Source organism: Phoca vitulina, unplaced genomic scaffold (assembly GCF_004348235.1).
Source record: "Phoca vitulina isolate PV1807 unplaced genomic scaffold, GSC_HSeal_1.0 scaffold59, whole genome shotgun sequence".
NCBI classification, from domain to species: Eukaryota; Metazoa; Chordata; class Mammalia; order Carnivora; family Phocidae; genus Phoca; species Phoca vitulina.
The window spans coordinates 4055969-4072163 of NW_022589762.1; the positions used below are offsets into that span (position 1 = coordinate 4055969).

At 47.4% G+C, this 16195-nt stretch overlaps 1 protein-coding gene across 3 annotated transcripts in view; it reads left to right on the plus strand.

The window, feature by feature from the left end:
• The window catches only part of TEAD4 (TEA domain transcription factor 4), a 66519-nt gene that overhangs the window by 7350 nt on the left and 42974 nt on the right, over positions 1–16195 (plus strand). The window contains exon 1 of one of the 3 annotated variants that reach the window (XM_032390795.1): positions 6086–7089. The exons of 1 other annotated variant lie outside the window; for it this stretch is intronic. In XM_032390795.1, the coding sequence (XP_032246686.1) occupies positions 6909–7089 (181 nt within the window). In that variant the 5' untranslated portion in view covers positions 6086–6908. Of the gene's footprint in view, positions 1–6085; positions 7090–16195 lie in introns of those variants that run through there. One more of the 3 variants, XM_032390796.1, reaches the window with a different exon arrangement.

The following is a 16195-nucleotide window of genomic DNA, read 5'->3' on the forward strand; positions in this document are numbered from 1 at the left end:
AAAATATTATAGTTTAAATGTGCCATCAATAGTAAAAAAAATATATTAATGAGATAGTTTATATTTTCTCATATGAAGTGTTGGGAATCTGGCATGCATTTTACACTTACCAGCACATCTCACTTTGGACGAGCTGCTCTTCAAGGGCTCAATGGCCACATGTGGGTGGTGGCTAGTGTTTGGACAGCATAGCTTTATAGCCCGCCTGCCTGGGTCTGAATCCCTTTTCTGCCACTTACCAAGCTATGTGGCCTTGGGCAAGCTATCTGACGGCACTGTGTCTTACTCTCCCCTCTGCAAGTTGAGGAAAATATTAATAGAACCAACTTCATATGGTTAATGTGAAGATTAAATTAGTTAATATTTGTAATATGCTTAGTGTTTTACATGGCACATACTAAACCATACAAGTGCTTATCAAATAAATGGTCCTTAAACTCTGGACAGGCTAAGTTTTAATTTTGTAAGAGGGAGAGGCCAGGGATATGCTGGGAAGAACCCAGTCCTGGAGTGTCCCTATCTGTAGGCTGTGCCTCTGCCCCGTAGTTCTGCGTCATGAAATTGTCTTCAGATCAGATGGACCTAATCTACTATTGCTGAAAAGAAGGCCCGCCTTTTGGACGTGAGAAGAAATGTCAGCACCCGTATGATAAGACAGGTTCCAGTCCATCAACAGGTGTGTCCTGAGCATCTGTCCTGCTTGGGGCTTGGAACTGTGCTGGGTGGTGCTGAAGAAGCAAAAGCATCTTCCGAAATGCTCCATCGTAAATTACATGACCTCATGTTGGAATGGGGGTTGAGGTCACTTCCAGCACTTGGAGGTTTAAGCAATAGTTGTGCTGCTTATGCAAGAGAGGAAGCAGAGCTGTATTAGTGGCTTCTGATACCCTCCTCCAAGCTCTGCCAGCCCCAGCACTGCCAGCCTGCCTCTCTTGGCATTGGCCCCCGCCGCCTGCACCTGCCCTCAGCCACTCCACAGTGGTCACAGAGCACCCACTGTGTGCCTGGCACTGTGCCAGGGGGCGGCGGGAGAGATGTGGAACGGAAGACCTGGTCCCTGTCCTCAGGGGGCTTGCAGTCCAGCAGGGGAGACGGACTGAGTAGCAAACACCGAAAACCTGCAAGATTAAAGAAGGGCTAGTTAGAAGCACACACTAGTGCTGAGGGGATGCCTGGTAAAGGTGATTCCTTCTGATGGGGCTGGGAGGGGTCGGGGAAGGCTTCTTAGAGGAGGAGGCACTTGAGCTGGCTTTGAAGGATGGGTAGGGTTTCGATAGCTCTGTGTATGTGTGTGGGTGTGTGTGTTCACGCGCGCGTGCACGCAAGAGCGAGCATGTGTGAACGGGAGCAAGAGGTGGGGCGGGAGAGAGGGAGAAATACAGGTGAGAAGATAGGAAAAGTGGTGATTTCAGAGTCATGGTCATAAAATTAGAGGAGGCGAGATATATAGGCTTTATGAGTGAGGTGGATTTGAACTGGGTAATCTGGGCAAAATGAGGACTTTTTAAACATTTATTTTTAAATTCATGTACAGCAAAATTTACTCTTTCTAGCGTACAGTTCTCTGGGTTTTGACAACTGCAAAGTGTTGGGTATTCTCCAGCACGGTCAAGATACAGAATGGCTCCATCTCCCCCAAAGATTCCCTCATGCTGACACCCCTTTGTTGTCTGTCCGTCTGTCCCCCTCCCCCTGTCCCCGACCCATGCCCATCCCCTGACAACATGGCTCTGTCCACTCCTGTCATTGTGCCTTTTCAAGAATATCAGATGGAGTCATACAGTGTGTGGCTTTTGGGTGTGCTTCTTTCACTCAGCATGATGCCTTGATTCACCCAGTTTTGTGTATCAATAGGTTGTTCCTTTTCTTGCTGTGTAGTACTCCATTATATGCATACACTGCAGTGTGCTTATCCAGTCACTGGTGGACGGACTGTAGGTTGTTTCCCGCCTTTGTTGATTTTGAATAAAGCTGTTGTGAACATTTGTGTACAGGTTTCTGTGTGAACACAGGCCTTCATTTCTCTTGGATAAATAGCAAGGAGTGGGATTGCAGGTCCCCACGGTGGCGAGTGTGCAATGGGTTAAGACACGCGCAGCTGTTGGCGCAAGTGTACCGCTCTGCATTTGTACCGGCGGCGCGGGAGCGTTCTGGTGCTCCGTATCTTCAACAGCACTTGGTATTGTCGGCTTTTTGTTTCTGTCTTTGACCATGTAACAGGGGTGTAGTGGCATCTCATGGTTTTAATTTGCATTTCCTTAATGACCCGTGATGTTGAACATTTTTTTGTGTGTGCTTATTTGCCATTTATACAACTTCTTTGATGAAATGTCTATCCAAATCTTTTACCTGTTTTTTCTTTTGATGGTTATGTTTTGAGAGTTCTTTAATATTCTGGATACAAGTCCCTTGTCGGATGTGCGATTTACACATTTTTGGAGAAAATTCATTTAAGGAGAAAATCTCCACAAGAAGATGTTGGGTGTGAACGACTCTGAAAGCAAGGAAAGAGTTTGGTTGGTGTCCTGAGCCTTGGCCTTTCTTCAGGGGACCCAGGTGAGGCGGGGGCAGGGAACACCCAGGGAATGACCTATGCAAAAGAAAGGAGGAGGCGGAGGAGGAGGGAACAAGGCCCTCTATGAAGTTCTTTTCCTGGCTTAGCACCTGCCATAGAGTATGCTTCCGTATAGGGGGCACAGGTGGTTTCTTGGTTTGCTAGGTACCTGGTCTACTCCTCAGGGCCCCTGGCTCAAGCTGGGCCAGCCCCATCCAGAGCAACAAATGCTTGTGCCCAGTCTGGGTACCAGCCATTTACATGGCCTTGTTACCAAACTGGATGACCATGCATTCTGGAATGGGAGATGGGGTGATTATTGGGTCTGCAGGGGTAAGCCACTGGTAGGTGTGTGGCTGGTGCAAGAGAGAATCAGTGCGGTGAGATTTCTGGGTCAGGGTGGGTCCTCTGTGATGGTGACCTCAGCCTAGGGTCTGAGGGCTCTGGGCCATTAGAATCTCCAGAGCATTGCAGTCTGCATCTCTAGCCCTGTCCGGGCAGGATGGCTCTGAGGCAGAAGAACATTTCTATGAAAGGTGACCAAGGGTAGGATAGGTGCTACCTCTCCTGCCTCTCGTCCAGATCAGCCTGTCCCCGCTCCTGTGTCCTGGCAGCTGGGGCACTGTCCAGATGCTGGAGCCTTCATTCTTCCCAGGGGCAGGCCCTTTCCAGAGATGATAAGACCTATAGGTGGAGAGAGGCCTACAGGAGCCCTGTAGGTTCCCTGCAGTTCCCTGATGCTCTGGGCCTTTGGGGGCTGTTCCCCAGCGCTGAGAGCTCCTCCCTGAGCAGGGTGTGCACCCAGAGCCCCCACCCTTGGTGCCTTGTGCTGCGTGGGGGCCCAGTGTGGGCACACCCTGGGGTCCTGGCAGAGTGGGGCACAGTCACGTCTCTGGGAAAGCCGCCGACTGGAGCAAACCCACCCAAGGCTGGGGAAAACGAGCACTTGTTGAGCGGCAGCTGGGCTCAGGGAAATAAATTGGTTCAGTCCGTGCCCGGGGGGAGCCACTATTTGACGGGATTCAGTGGCAAAGGGTGTTAGGCAAAGACTCCCTAGTTCTGGGATCTGCTTTGAGATCTGAATTTTCGTAGGACAGGACCACTTAAAGTGAAGTCCACTAGTTTGGTTCAGTACTTTTGCCTCTCTAGAACTTTGTAACCTTTGCTTTATTTTAGAATCCCGAAGAAAGGCCCCAAGGAGAAAAAAGTGCAAGTCTTACTCTCATCTTAAAAAAAAAAAGTTAATAGCCTCACCAGCCCTCCACGCCTTTATTTTTTTATTTTTTTATTTTTTTAAAGATTTTATTCATTTATTTGACAGAGAGAGACACAGCGAGAGAGGGAACACAAGCAAGGGGAGTGGGAGAGGGAGAAGCAGGCTTCCCGCTGAGTGGGGAGCCCGATGCGGGGCTCGATCCCAGGACCCTGGGATCATAACCTGAGCTGAAGGCAGACGCTTAACGACTGAGCCACCCAGGTGCCCCTATTTTTTTTATTATTATTATTTTTTAGCAGTTTTGGGTTTACAGAAAAATGGAACAGAAAATACAGTTTCTTCTCTTCTCCCCCACTTACTTATTCCCATTGTTGACATCTTGCATTGGTGTGGCATATTTATTACGTTGATGAGCCAATATTGATACTTTATTATTAAAGTCCATAGTTTACATCTGGGGTTCACTCCTTGTGTTGTGTGTTCTGTGGGTTTTGACAGACGTGAATGTTAGGTATCCACTATTATAGTATTGTACAGAACAGTTTCACTGCCCTAAAAATCCCCTGTGCTCCACGTATCCCTCCATTGGTCCTTTTCCTGCGTCTGTGGTGCTGCCTTTTCCAGAATGTCCTGTGGTTGTGATCATACAGTGTGTATGTAGCCTTTTCAGATTGGCTTGCACTTAGCAAGATCCCTTTAAGATTCCTCCATGTCTTTTAGAGACTTATAGCTCATTTCTTTTTATCTCTGAATGATACTCCACTTTCCCCACCTTTTCTTTGTGTGAGTGGGGACACGGAAGTCCCGACAGGGGAATTAATCTGGTGAGGTTGAGCCTGGAGCCGGGTTTACCTTCCTTTGAGAACCTATTTGGAGGGGCTTCTGCGCAGGCACTGTGCCTAAAGCCCCATCACCGCTTCCTCAGCCCCTTTAGTGGCTCCGGGGCCAGCCCGGGGTGGAGTGGGGAGTGGAGGCCGTGGACACCCACTTGCTGTGACCCAGTTCCTGGATGTATTAGGGCCAGGCCCACAGACACCCACATCCCTGGCTGCTTGGAAGGGGTGGCTGGGGCAGAGTCCCAGGTCCAGCTCCTGGGAAGGTGGATCCCTGTCCTCATTTGCCCTGCTGACCACCCCCCCACCCCGGGATTGGGGGTTCCGGGGAATGGGTGGAGGGCTTGGGGCTATATCCACGGATCATCCTCTTCAACTCTGACTTATCTACTGCCCCTCCCTGTTGAGGCTTCTCTCACCGGCCTGCTCTCTCCACACCCTCTCCTCCTCCTGTGCCCCTCATTCCTCCTGCTCCTTTCCTGTCCACTGCGTCCCAGAGGGACTCACTCTTCCCTCCCTTGCCCCCCTCCATCATTCCGCCAAGAACCACCAATGTTCGAGAAGCCCTCCCGAGAGCCAGCTTCTGTGCCTGCACGTGGGAGACACGATTGAACTGAATCCTCACAATAGTCCCATGAGGAGATAACATTATTACCTCTGGAATGTATTTTGGGGGACAGGCTTGGAGAGGTCGATAGCTTGCCCAGGGTTACTGGCCAGTTGGAGGCCCAGCCAGGATCTGAGCCGGGCCTCTGACTCCAGAGCCCAAGTGGGCACCTCTGCCCCACAGCACCCCTCTCCTGGCCTGGTGGGTGGGCCCTCTGTGACTGGTTCCTTCCGACACACTGGTGGGATGGTGGGGTCCTCCTTTGCCTTTTCTCTCACCCCGCCCCGCTCCTGTCCTATCAAGGAGCAAGGTGTGGTAAGTGTCTTCGCACTGCAAGGTCAGTGAGGGTGGTGGGTGGTGCAGACCCACGGGGCTGTGTTCCACGTTCTTTACCTGTTCTGTCTCTGTCCTTCCTCAGAAGCTCTGGGAAGGTTAAACAAGTTCCTGATCAGCCACATGGCTGGTGAGAGGTAGATTTTCCTTCAGGTCACATGGCTCTGAAGCCTCTGCACAGCGGACCGGGCTCATGCCAGGCCTTCCCCGGAGCGTCGTGTGTGTTAGCGGATGAAGAGGCACCACTAGGGAGGCTGCTCTGGGGTGGGATTGGGACACCTAGGTTTTGTGTGGTTTTATTCTTTTTATAATAAAAGTGTTATTTGTTATATATACTTATATATATGTATTACTCCAGCAAGCCCTGGCCGGCCATCTAAAGTCACACTGGGGCCAGTTTTGTTCAGCTGAGTACATGGCTCAGCTCAGCCCATGGAGGTCTGTTTTTTGACTGGGTGTTTTCTCCTCCTTCGCTCCCTCTCTTTCCTTTCATCCCTAAGGACTTGCTGCCCGTGACCCAAATGCTGCCATCTTGTCTTTTCATTTCTAGCTATAAATAGGTCATTTTCCTGTGTCTCCTGTATTTTGGGCCCAGGTCCCTTAATCCCCTTCTCTGCCCACATCTCCTGGTGCGCTTAAAAAAAAGTGTAAAATAACTGGACACATAAAATATTCATTGCTTTGTGACGGGCTTATTTCACTTAATATAATGTTTTCAAGGTTCATCCATGTTGCAGCATGTGCCAGAACTTCATTCTCTTTTTTCGGGCTGAGTAATATTGCATTGTATGGATTTGCCACATTTTGTGTGCCCATTCACCTGTTGATGGACATTTGGGCTGGTTCCACCTTTTGACATTTCTGTCTCCATGAGCTGTTGTATTCCCAGTACCTTGAGCTCAGGGTCTATTAAAATCCTGCCTCCTACCCCCAAGATATTCATCTATAATTGTTTAATGTGTTACCCTCCCTGAGTACACTTGATTCTTAGGATTCGTGGTAGTTCTGTAACGTCACCGAGCACACTGGATTAGCAGATACTGTACCACTGCTTCTAGCGGATGGGGTGAGGTCCCTGGGAGCATCTAGCACAATGTTTTCAACTGATTAATTCATAACCTTTGTTTTATGTGTGTTTCTGTTCAAAGACACCTTATTTCTTTCATAGATATTACTGATTTCTTACCGTTGAACTCACAGCAGACAGCATTGTAGGTCACACCCGAGTGAAGCTTATCACACTCCCGTCTCATCTCCAGAGGGCACACCGCAGCCTTCTTGCACTTAGGAACACGAGCCCGCGCTGCAGCACTGCGCTTGGGACGGCCTGCTTAAACTGCGAAATCAATAGCAAAAAGTACAAAGATGGGACCAGGTGGCACCGAAGAGACCGTGCAAAGGCCTGTCGTTTCTAGTGTGAGCGCTGGAGCCAGAAGGCCGAGTATAGCCTTGTTCCCCCTGGGCTGGGAACGCGTGCGATGGCAGCTCCCAGTTTCGGTGGTGCGGAGCGTGTGTGTATCTGCAGATAACCACAGAAGCACTGCAGGTATGGATCTCGGGCTTCCAAATGTTAGTGAGTAGGCACATTTGCAAATACAGAATCTGTGAATATTCTGTGAGTACGAAGGATAGACTGTATTTGCATCTTCTCGGGAAACCCTGGACCCCCACCCCCACGAGGCTGAAGGATGTTGAGGGCAGGACTATGTCATTGATGACCTTGTACCCAATGCCTGGCAATATAGTAGGTGCTCAGTATACAGTTGTGAATGAATGAGTGGACGACTCCAAGGGCTAAAGCCCTAATGGTGTCAGGCATGAAAATAGGAAGGAGGGATCTTTCTGGCTGCGGAACCTGCTTATCCACATGTGTGGGTTGCCTGCTGCCCTCCTTCCTAGGAACCAACTCTCTCCTCTTCCAGAGGCATCCAGATGATGGCCATGGCCATTGCAATTGTGTAGCAAAAAAGTGCAGGGCTGAGGCTGAGTTCTGGTCCCAGTTTTAACTAGCCATGGGGCCTTTTGGCAAGTCGTTTTACCTCTCAGGACTGTAAGGTGGAGGATAACTTTCTCCTCTGGGGTTTTCCTCATGCACACAAACCTTGGGATGCCCACGTGTCCCAGTTGGGACCTTCACCAGAGGCTTTGGGGGCCTCTAGCTCCCCTTCGCTGGTCAGTCCTGGCGCCAGTACCCATCCCTGTTACTCTTCACATTTAACTTAAATCCTGCGTGTTGTAGAATCAGACCACTTCCCCCTCCTGTGGTCCACAGAACTGTTGGCAAGGAGGTCCAAGCAGCATTGTGGTGGGCAAGAGGCGGTTTGCTGAGCGGAAGGGACTGAACCTTGCCGCTTAGAGTTTCGGAGCTTGGGTGCAGCACTGCACCTGGGGTGGCCCCAGCGTCGTCACCTGAAGTGGGTGTTGGGAGGAGATCTAGTCAAGGGCTTAGCCCAGGGCCAGACACAGAGTGCGTATGTGAAAATGTACTTCCTACTCTTTTTTTTTTTTTAAAGATTTTATTTATTTGGCAGAGAGAGGGAACATAAGCAGGGGCCGAGGGAGAGGGAGAAGCAGGCTTCCCGCCGAGCAGGGAGCCTGATGTGGGGCTCGATCCCAGGACCCTGGGATCATGACCTGAGCCGAAAGCAGACGCTTAACGACTGAGCCACCCAGGCGCCCCCCTCCTAGTCTTAATATGAAAATAGTTCTCTCTTTGGTGAGCAGAATGTCTGTCCCTCAGTGTCTTGTTGGTACTTCCTTCACAGCTAGGCCTCCCTCCCACGAGTGCTGGGCCACCTGAACCTGTCTAGCAGGTCATCTGCCCAGTACACGGGGGCCGTGCGCTAGGAGGGGAGGCAGCACTGTGTGTTGGGGAAGTGGGCCTCCCCACTGTGACCCTGCCCTTGCCTGGAGGGTGGGTTCTCCTCTCTTCCTCCTTCTGTCTCCCAGCCTCCTCAGTTACAACGAAGCAGCCGGTCTTCTAGGCACCTTGGGGGATGTAAATTGGACCTGATCCTCAAGCATCCCTGGCTGTTGATGGCAAAGAAGACATCAACTTAGGGTTGAGGACAGAGACCTCTGAGGCAGCCCAGTGAGCAGTTCAGGCAGCACATGATAGACACCTGAGGCCTTTGTGGCCCGGGCCAGGAAGCCCTTCCGGGCAGAGGCAGGCCCCAGCTCGAGCTGCGTGCTTTGTGCCTGCTTCCACCGAAGCCGCTCACACTCTGTAGCACTTAGCCTCCTGTGGCCTGTCTAAGGTCTAAGCCTGAGGGCCCGAACCCCTTTCTCCAGAGTTTAGGCCAAGAACAGGTACTCAGATGGTTTTTTAAAAATAGTTTTCTTTTTTTTTTTTTTAATTTCATTTTTATTGAGGTCTGTGAAATGAAATGAAATGAAAATTGTATGATATCTTAAGTATGCATTGTGGGGATTTGGTGTGCATACACACTGTGAAAGGATCCCCCTACATCTAGTTAATGAACATGTCTGCCATTTCACATCTTTCTTTTTGGTGAGAACATTTAAGTTCTACTCTCAGCAACTTTCAGTTACACAATATAGTGTTACCAGCTACAGTCCCCGTGTTATACATCAGATCCTCAGGCCTTACTCAGCTTATGGTTGAAAGACCTCCCCCTACTTCTCCCACCCTCAGCAGATATTTGTTAATGCACTGGTGTCAGGAAAGAAGGAGGTCCACCCTAAGCAGGAAAACAGTGTGAGTGAACTCGGGGTCCAGGGGCTGCTGAGGAGACCAAGGGGGCTGAAAGGAAGAGTGGGAATGAGTTTGGGGTCCGCTGTTCCCGATTTCCCCTCCTGTTTTTATTAAGAAATGGGGTCAGGACAGTGAAGGCTTAGAGACATACCCCGACCCCCCAAATCAGGGAGTTTGCACAGAGGTCTGTATCTTGTACTTGTGCTTCAGTGTGTACAGCACCTTTTGGCACTTGATGGTTGGGCCCAGGCTCCAGAGTCTAGTCCAGTGGGAATGACCAAGGTAGTGATGGGAGGGGCCATTTTCATCTCCACTCAAAAATGTATTGATATGGGAGAGCCACATTCCATCCAACGTAGATGCTCTTGTAACCACAACTGTGTTGGATTGGGCAAAGCACCTGGGGTGCAGAGACATAACTCCACTGGCCTTGGTAACCAAACCTTGCAGATAAGTCCACCAGCCTGAAGAAGGACTCCTGTTCTTTATACCTCTGAGACTCAATACAGTGGAAGATTAGAATGGGTGCCCTGGAAGGAAATCCTGTTTTTTCTTTCCTCCCAGCTTCTCAGTTAAGGAGTCGTTGGGATGAAGGTGGTGGTTCTTTCCAAGGGCCCCAGGGGAGAAGCATCAGATGCTGAGGCATCACGGGTCATGTCAGGGCCCACAGGTTATGAGGAGCCTGATATACTTGGAACCTTTAGCCTGGATCCCAGAGCTCTTGGAATCTGAGCCGGGAGAGGAGGGGCAGGAGACTCAGGCCCCTTCTGAATTGTGTCTCCCTAACGCTGGATGACAACAGGCAGGTCTTACACACTTTCTGAGTTTCAGTCCATCTGATTTGGGGTCAGGAGCACAGGGAGGAAGTTATAACATGTGTTGACCCTCAACAAGTTAAAAGATTTTGTGATAAAAGGAAATGAGTGGTAGATTTGTTCTTGATGGAGGAAAGGGAATCAGTGGGATAATTGATACTATGTAAAGTAGGATAACATCTGTCTAAATTCCCGGTATTGAGCCAGGAGAGTTGGGGCAGGTGCTAAGAAATAATCGTTTGCTCAGGTAGCTCACAATCCAGTGGGGGAAACAGGTGAACACAGACCAGGCACTATCCTGTGTTGAGTTGCATCTTGGGGATTCTACTGGCCAGCAGGAGAAGGGTGGAGCTTAGTGATCACTGATGGCCATGGAAGGGTCCAGAAGTGGTGGGCTTTGGGAGCAGGAGATGGAAATCCTGAGGATGCAACTCTGGACCAGGCAGGGGATGGGATTAGAGGGGATGAGGTCTGGTTCTGCCACTTTCTCAGGGCAAGTTATTTGCCCTCCCTGAGCCTTGGTTTCTTCATTTTATAACCTGAGGATCATGATTCCCTTCCTGTCCTGGAAGTGTTTTTGAGGAGTTTATTCTCATTATTAAAAAGATCTTAATAAATGCCTATAAGTTCTAATTCTCCTGAAAATTCCTGAGTAACTGGCATCTGTGGACCCTAGGGTGGAGCTGAGTGTTGTTTGAGCCTGGAGTTTGCATTGGGTGGGCCATCTGGTGGGCTTTTGGGTGGGGCTGGGGGCAGAACCAGAGGCCTCCAAGCCAGGCCCTGGAAACCAAGCCAAGGATTATTTTTATTCCTCTGTTCATGGCACATGGCCCAGGCATAACTGTGCCATCTGTCTTCCCCTCCCGCTCTCGTCCTGGCAGGCCCATGGGGGTCAGCGTGGAGGGTTTGGGGAAGTAGGAGGAGTGCGCATCTTTCTCTGGGCTGGTGTTGGCTTACCCTCTGTTCTGCTAGCTGCAGGGCCTAGGCTGTGTGGGAGGTTTGCCTAGTGAGGGGAGGCAGCTGCCAGGCCTGGGGCCGTGGGCGGTAAGGCTGGGAGAGGCCAGCCACTGAGAGTTATGGCCTGGGGGCAGCAGGGCCACACAGGGCTGGGAGCAACCCTACTTCAGTAGCAAATCCTGAGGCCTGGGGCCTTGTGTGATCCCCTGCTGCTCCTGGGATGGACCCAGTCTTGGGAACACGAAGTACAGGTCCTCAGAGACCTCACTCGTGGGCCAGCGTCTGACATGAATCTCTGGTTCTCCCCAGGTCTGGTGTTCTCCTGGGTTGCCCTGGGCGTGACTTCTACAGGGACCGAAGGTGCTTACTTCAACCAGCCAATCTAGCTCAGCTCAGGTGAAGGAAGGGCCCAGAGACTCTGGTCCTCAGAAGGGTTCATATAGTATCAGGGACATTGGGCCTCCCTCCTTTCTTTCCCTCCTTTCTGGCCTCCATATCACCCTCTGCCTGGCTTGGAGTATTCATCTGTGTTTAGTGCCAGGTCTCAGAATCTAGGCTAAAGCCAGGACATACAAGACCTTAAGTATTAATGTTATTAATTAGTTAACATTAATCAATATTAGGCATTAAGGCTTAAGATATATGTGCCTATTAGGTCCATTTAGAACTTTAGACCTTCCACGTGAGGCGTTATTTATAGACAATGATGGTGACAATTAATATAGCTCTTACTGAGCACTGACTGTGTGTCAGGCCCTGTACTAGTTCACATCTGATCTTGTCGATCAGCATATGGGACATCTCTCCATGGCAGGTCAGTTCTCCAGCCTTCTTTGAACAAAGCCCCAGGTGAAAGTCTGTGTGGTATGTCTAAAGGCTACTTAGGAGAGCTTCCAGAGGAAGTGGAGGGTCTGGGCAGGGAGTGTGAGCCACAGACACTGTAGGACAGAAAGGACCTTAGATCCCGATCTAAGAAATGGACGAATTTGACCATGGTCAGGATTGCTTGTAACACTGGAACCAGAACCAGTCTCTTGACTCCCAGACATCACACTTTCATGTTACAAACCTCCAAAAACTCAAACTCTCTCTCTGGTGTGCCAAAGTCCAGACATTTACTGATATTTTCTTTGGTTTCCTGACACTAAACATGGAACAGTTCATTCTCCCCACAGAGAAATCATTATTTCACAAAGGACACTTAGCAAATATCCACTCATTTGTTCATTCTCTTGTTCCCCAGCATTGTGTAGGGTGCTAAGCACTTAGTAGAGAAAGACAGCCATCCCCACCCTCATGGAATCTGAGGTACGGTGAAGGAGGCCAATCATTCCTGGGGGCTGGGGGCTCAGATATGGAAGCATGGGGATCTGTAGGAGGACAGAGGAGGGTGCCTAATCCAGACTTGAGGTCTGGGTCATCCTCCCAGAGAAAGTGAATTTTGACCTTAAAGATGAGTAGGAGTTAGGTGAAAGGATGGGGAGGAAGGCTGCAGGCAGCACTTCCAGGTGTGGAGAATGAGCTTAGCATGTCGGAGGTATCATTTGGATAATGGAGTTTGGGGGTTGGGAGTACAAAGAAGGGAGTATAGAGGATGGTGCAGATGCATGGAAGGTATGGCAGGAGAGCAGGAATCAGCTGATGAAGGGCCTTATAAAATCCTATTATGGGGCACGTCATTTTATCTAAGGTCATGGGAAAGCCATTGAAAGATTTTAAGTAGAGGAATCACATGATCACATTTGTATTGCAGAAAACTCATTGTGGCTGCTGAAAGATCATGCAGTCTACATGGGGTTGGCACAGTCACCCGGGTGAGCACTAGCACAAGCTTGGATTAGGGCTCTGAGATAGAAGGAGATGTGGTTTCAAGGAGACTTTCAGGAGATAGGATGTGGTTGTTAGTTATTTATGGGAGATAAGAGGGAAAAGTCAGAATATACTCAGGTTTCTGGCCTCTGGGCGGTTGGTGGTGTCATTTCAGGACTCAGTGGCCAGCTGAAAATTTGATTTTGGACATGCTGAATTTGAGGAGCTTTGGAGAAGTCTGATTGGAGCTGCCTGGTAAGCAGTTGCCATACGTAGCTAAACTCAGGAAGGACATACAGATTTGGGAATCAAAAATATGCAGTGGGAGCGTAAGCCATGGGTGGGGATCCCCCAGGAGTTATGTATGGGGTTTAAAAGGGGAGGTCAGGACAGAGCCCTGAAGAAAACACTTAAAGAACGCCAAAGAGAAGAAAGGAAGAGTGAAGACAATGAATTAAGACAACTTGAGAATGGTCTTTGTTCTTCCTCATATTTTGAAAATCAGCTTGTTAAGTTCTGTGGAAGACCTTGTGGGATTTTTAATCATAATTTCATTGAATTTATGATTTTTTTGTAGAGATTCAACATCTTTATGATATTTTCCCATCCATGAACACAATTTTCTCTCCTTTTATTTAGATATTTTATGTCTTTCAAAACAGTTAACAGTTTTCTTTGTAAAGGCCTCATTTATTGTTAATCAACAGGTAAATTATGACTTTGGTTTCTAAATGCGATATTTTTAAAAATTGTATTGTCTGATACCTTATTTCTGATATAAGAGAATGTAATTGTAATTTGTCAAATCCTTTCAGTCTTCTATCATAATTCCTAACAATAACAGTTTACTTCTTTTCTTCCATTCTTCACATCTTTTTTTTATCCTACTGTGTTGGCTAGGACTGTGTTAGTTAAGTTCTTGGCAGAACCAGACTTTACAGTGTGAGTATAAATGTTGAAAGTGGGCATTCTTTATCTTATTTCTGACTTTAAAGGTAATGCTTCTAGTGTTTAATCAGTAAGAGTTGTGCAGGTGAAAGTTCTGGTCACCAATTCCAACGTGGGTGTAAGAGTGGGGTTGGGGTGTGGGGTGAAGGATGTTCTCACACCAACCAATGAGTCTCCAGGACCAGCCCGGTGTCCTACAACTCAGTTCACTTCTGACAGTGTCTACCTGGAGGTAGTCATATCCCACAGGTTAAGGGCTTAGTCCTACAAGACTGTCCGCCAACCCCAGACACCAGTGGCAAGATTGGAGGTTCCAATGACCCCTCCTTGGGTTCAATTGATTTGCTAGAGTGGCTCATAGAATTCAGAGAAACACTTTACTTACTAGATTACTGGTTGATTATGAAAAGATATAACTCAGAAATAGCCAGAAGGAAGAGATGCATAGGGCAGGGTTGGGGGAAGGGCGTGGAACTTCTGTGACCTCAGCAAGTATGTACCAGTCGTTCCAAATCTCCATGTGTTCACCAGCTCACCAGCTCTCTGAACCCTCTCCTTTTGGGTTTTTATGGAGGCTTCATTACATAAGCACAATTGATTAAATCACTGGCTATTGGCAATTAATTTAACCTCTAGTCCCTCTCCCTTCCCTGGATATTTTGGGAGGGGAGTTGGTGGGGTGGGACTGAAGGTTCCAACCCTCTAATTACATGGTTGGTTCTCCTGGCCACCAGCCCTCATCCTTAGCTGTATTCCAAAAGTCACCACATTCACATAAGACACCTTTATCGCTCTCATCACTTGGCAATTCCAAGGGTTTTAGGAGCTCTGTGCTAGAAACCAGGGCAAAGACCAAATACACATTTCTTATAAATCATAACATCACAGTGGGTTTGGGAAGATATCTTCTGTCACATTAAGAAAGTTTGTTTTTTAGAGTTTGCTAAGCATTTTTGTTGTGACTGGGTCTTGAGTTTTATCAAATGCATCTTCCGATATTATAGTTCAGAAACATGGTTTTCCTTGCATGTGCATGCATGCACGAGTGGGTATTGCATGACCAGACTTAGTCATGATCATTGTTGTTATTGTTTTTATAGAGTTAATATTGTTTAGATTCACTTTTGTTTTTATCACCACGTTGTTCACCTCTCTTCACGTGTGTAATGCCTTCTATTCCTAGAAGTTCCTTTTACAAAAATCCCTCCTGTCCTGTTTTTTTTTTTTTCTTTTTTAGTGAGGGTGCGTTAGTAGTAAATTCTCTCCATCTTCATCTGAAAATGCCTTTATTTAATGTTCACTCTTGAGTGATATTTTGGTTGGGCTTTTAATTTTAGGTTAACAGTTATTTTTCTCTCAACAGTTTGGAGACATAACCTTGGGTCTTCTAGTGCTACTGTTAGAAGTCCACTGTCCGTATATACAGTTAATGTCATAGTCCTTCCTTTGTAGGTAATTTGTCTTTTTTTTTTTACTCTTGATGCTTTTAAGATCTATTCTTTGTTTTTGGTATTCTGAAATGTCCTTACAGTGTGTGTTGATTTTATTTGAATTTTTCCTCGTTAGGATTCAGTATGGTTCCTTAATTGGGGGATTCATGTATTTCATTATTTCTGGAAAATTTCCTTGCCATTATCTTTTCAAATGTTGTTCTACTTCATTTTCTGTATTCTGTCCTTCAGGAATGCTAATTGGAGGTATGTTGAACTGCCTTATTTTGTTCTCCTTGCTCTTTATCATTTAAAAAAAAAAATACATTTCTGAGTAATATCTTCAGATCTGTCCTCCAGGTTGTTAATTCTTTCTTTAGCTGTGTCTAATATGCTGTTAATCTCAGTGAAACCGTTGGGTTTTAACTCCAGTGACTAAAATGTTCATTTCTAAATGTCCTGTTTGGTTCTTTTTCCAGTCTGCTTTGTGTTTTTTGATAGTGTCTAACTAATTCTTTCTCATGTTTCCAATTCTTTGTTTAAGTTAATAATTATTTTAAATACCATTCTGTAATAGTTTTTATCTGATAGTTCAGTTATCTCTAGTTCTTGGGGCTCTAATCCTATTGAATCTTGATCACGGTAGATTGTTTCCTCTTATATGTTGCAACTTTGGATTTTGAGATCTTTTTTTAGCAAGGCTTTATCTTTAGGAATTCTCTGCAATATGGGTTAAGACTGTCTTTCAGAGATTTTTCAGCCATGGACCACTATTTATTTTTATGAATTGGCTGCGAATTCCTGAGTAATGTAAAATTCAAATTTCAAATCCACTTAAGATCAAGGCAGGCCTTCGGTTACAAATATTTAGGAAAGACAGTTCTCTTCTCTTCTCCTTTTTCTTTTCTTTTCTTTTCTTTTGTTTCTTTTTTACCTAGGACTTAGGCCAAGACAAATAATCTTCCTGGTCATATTTTG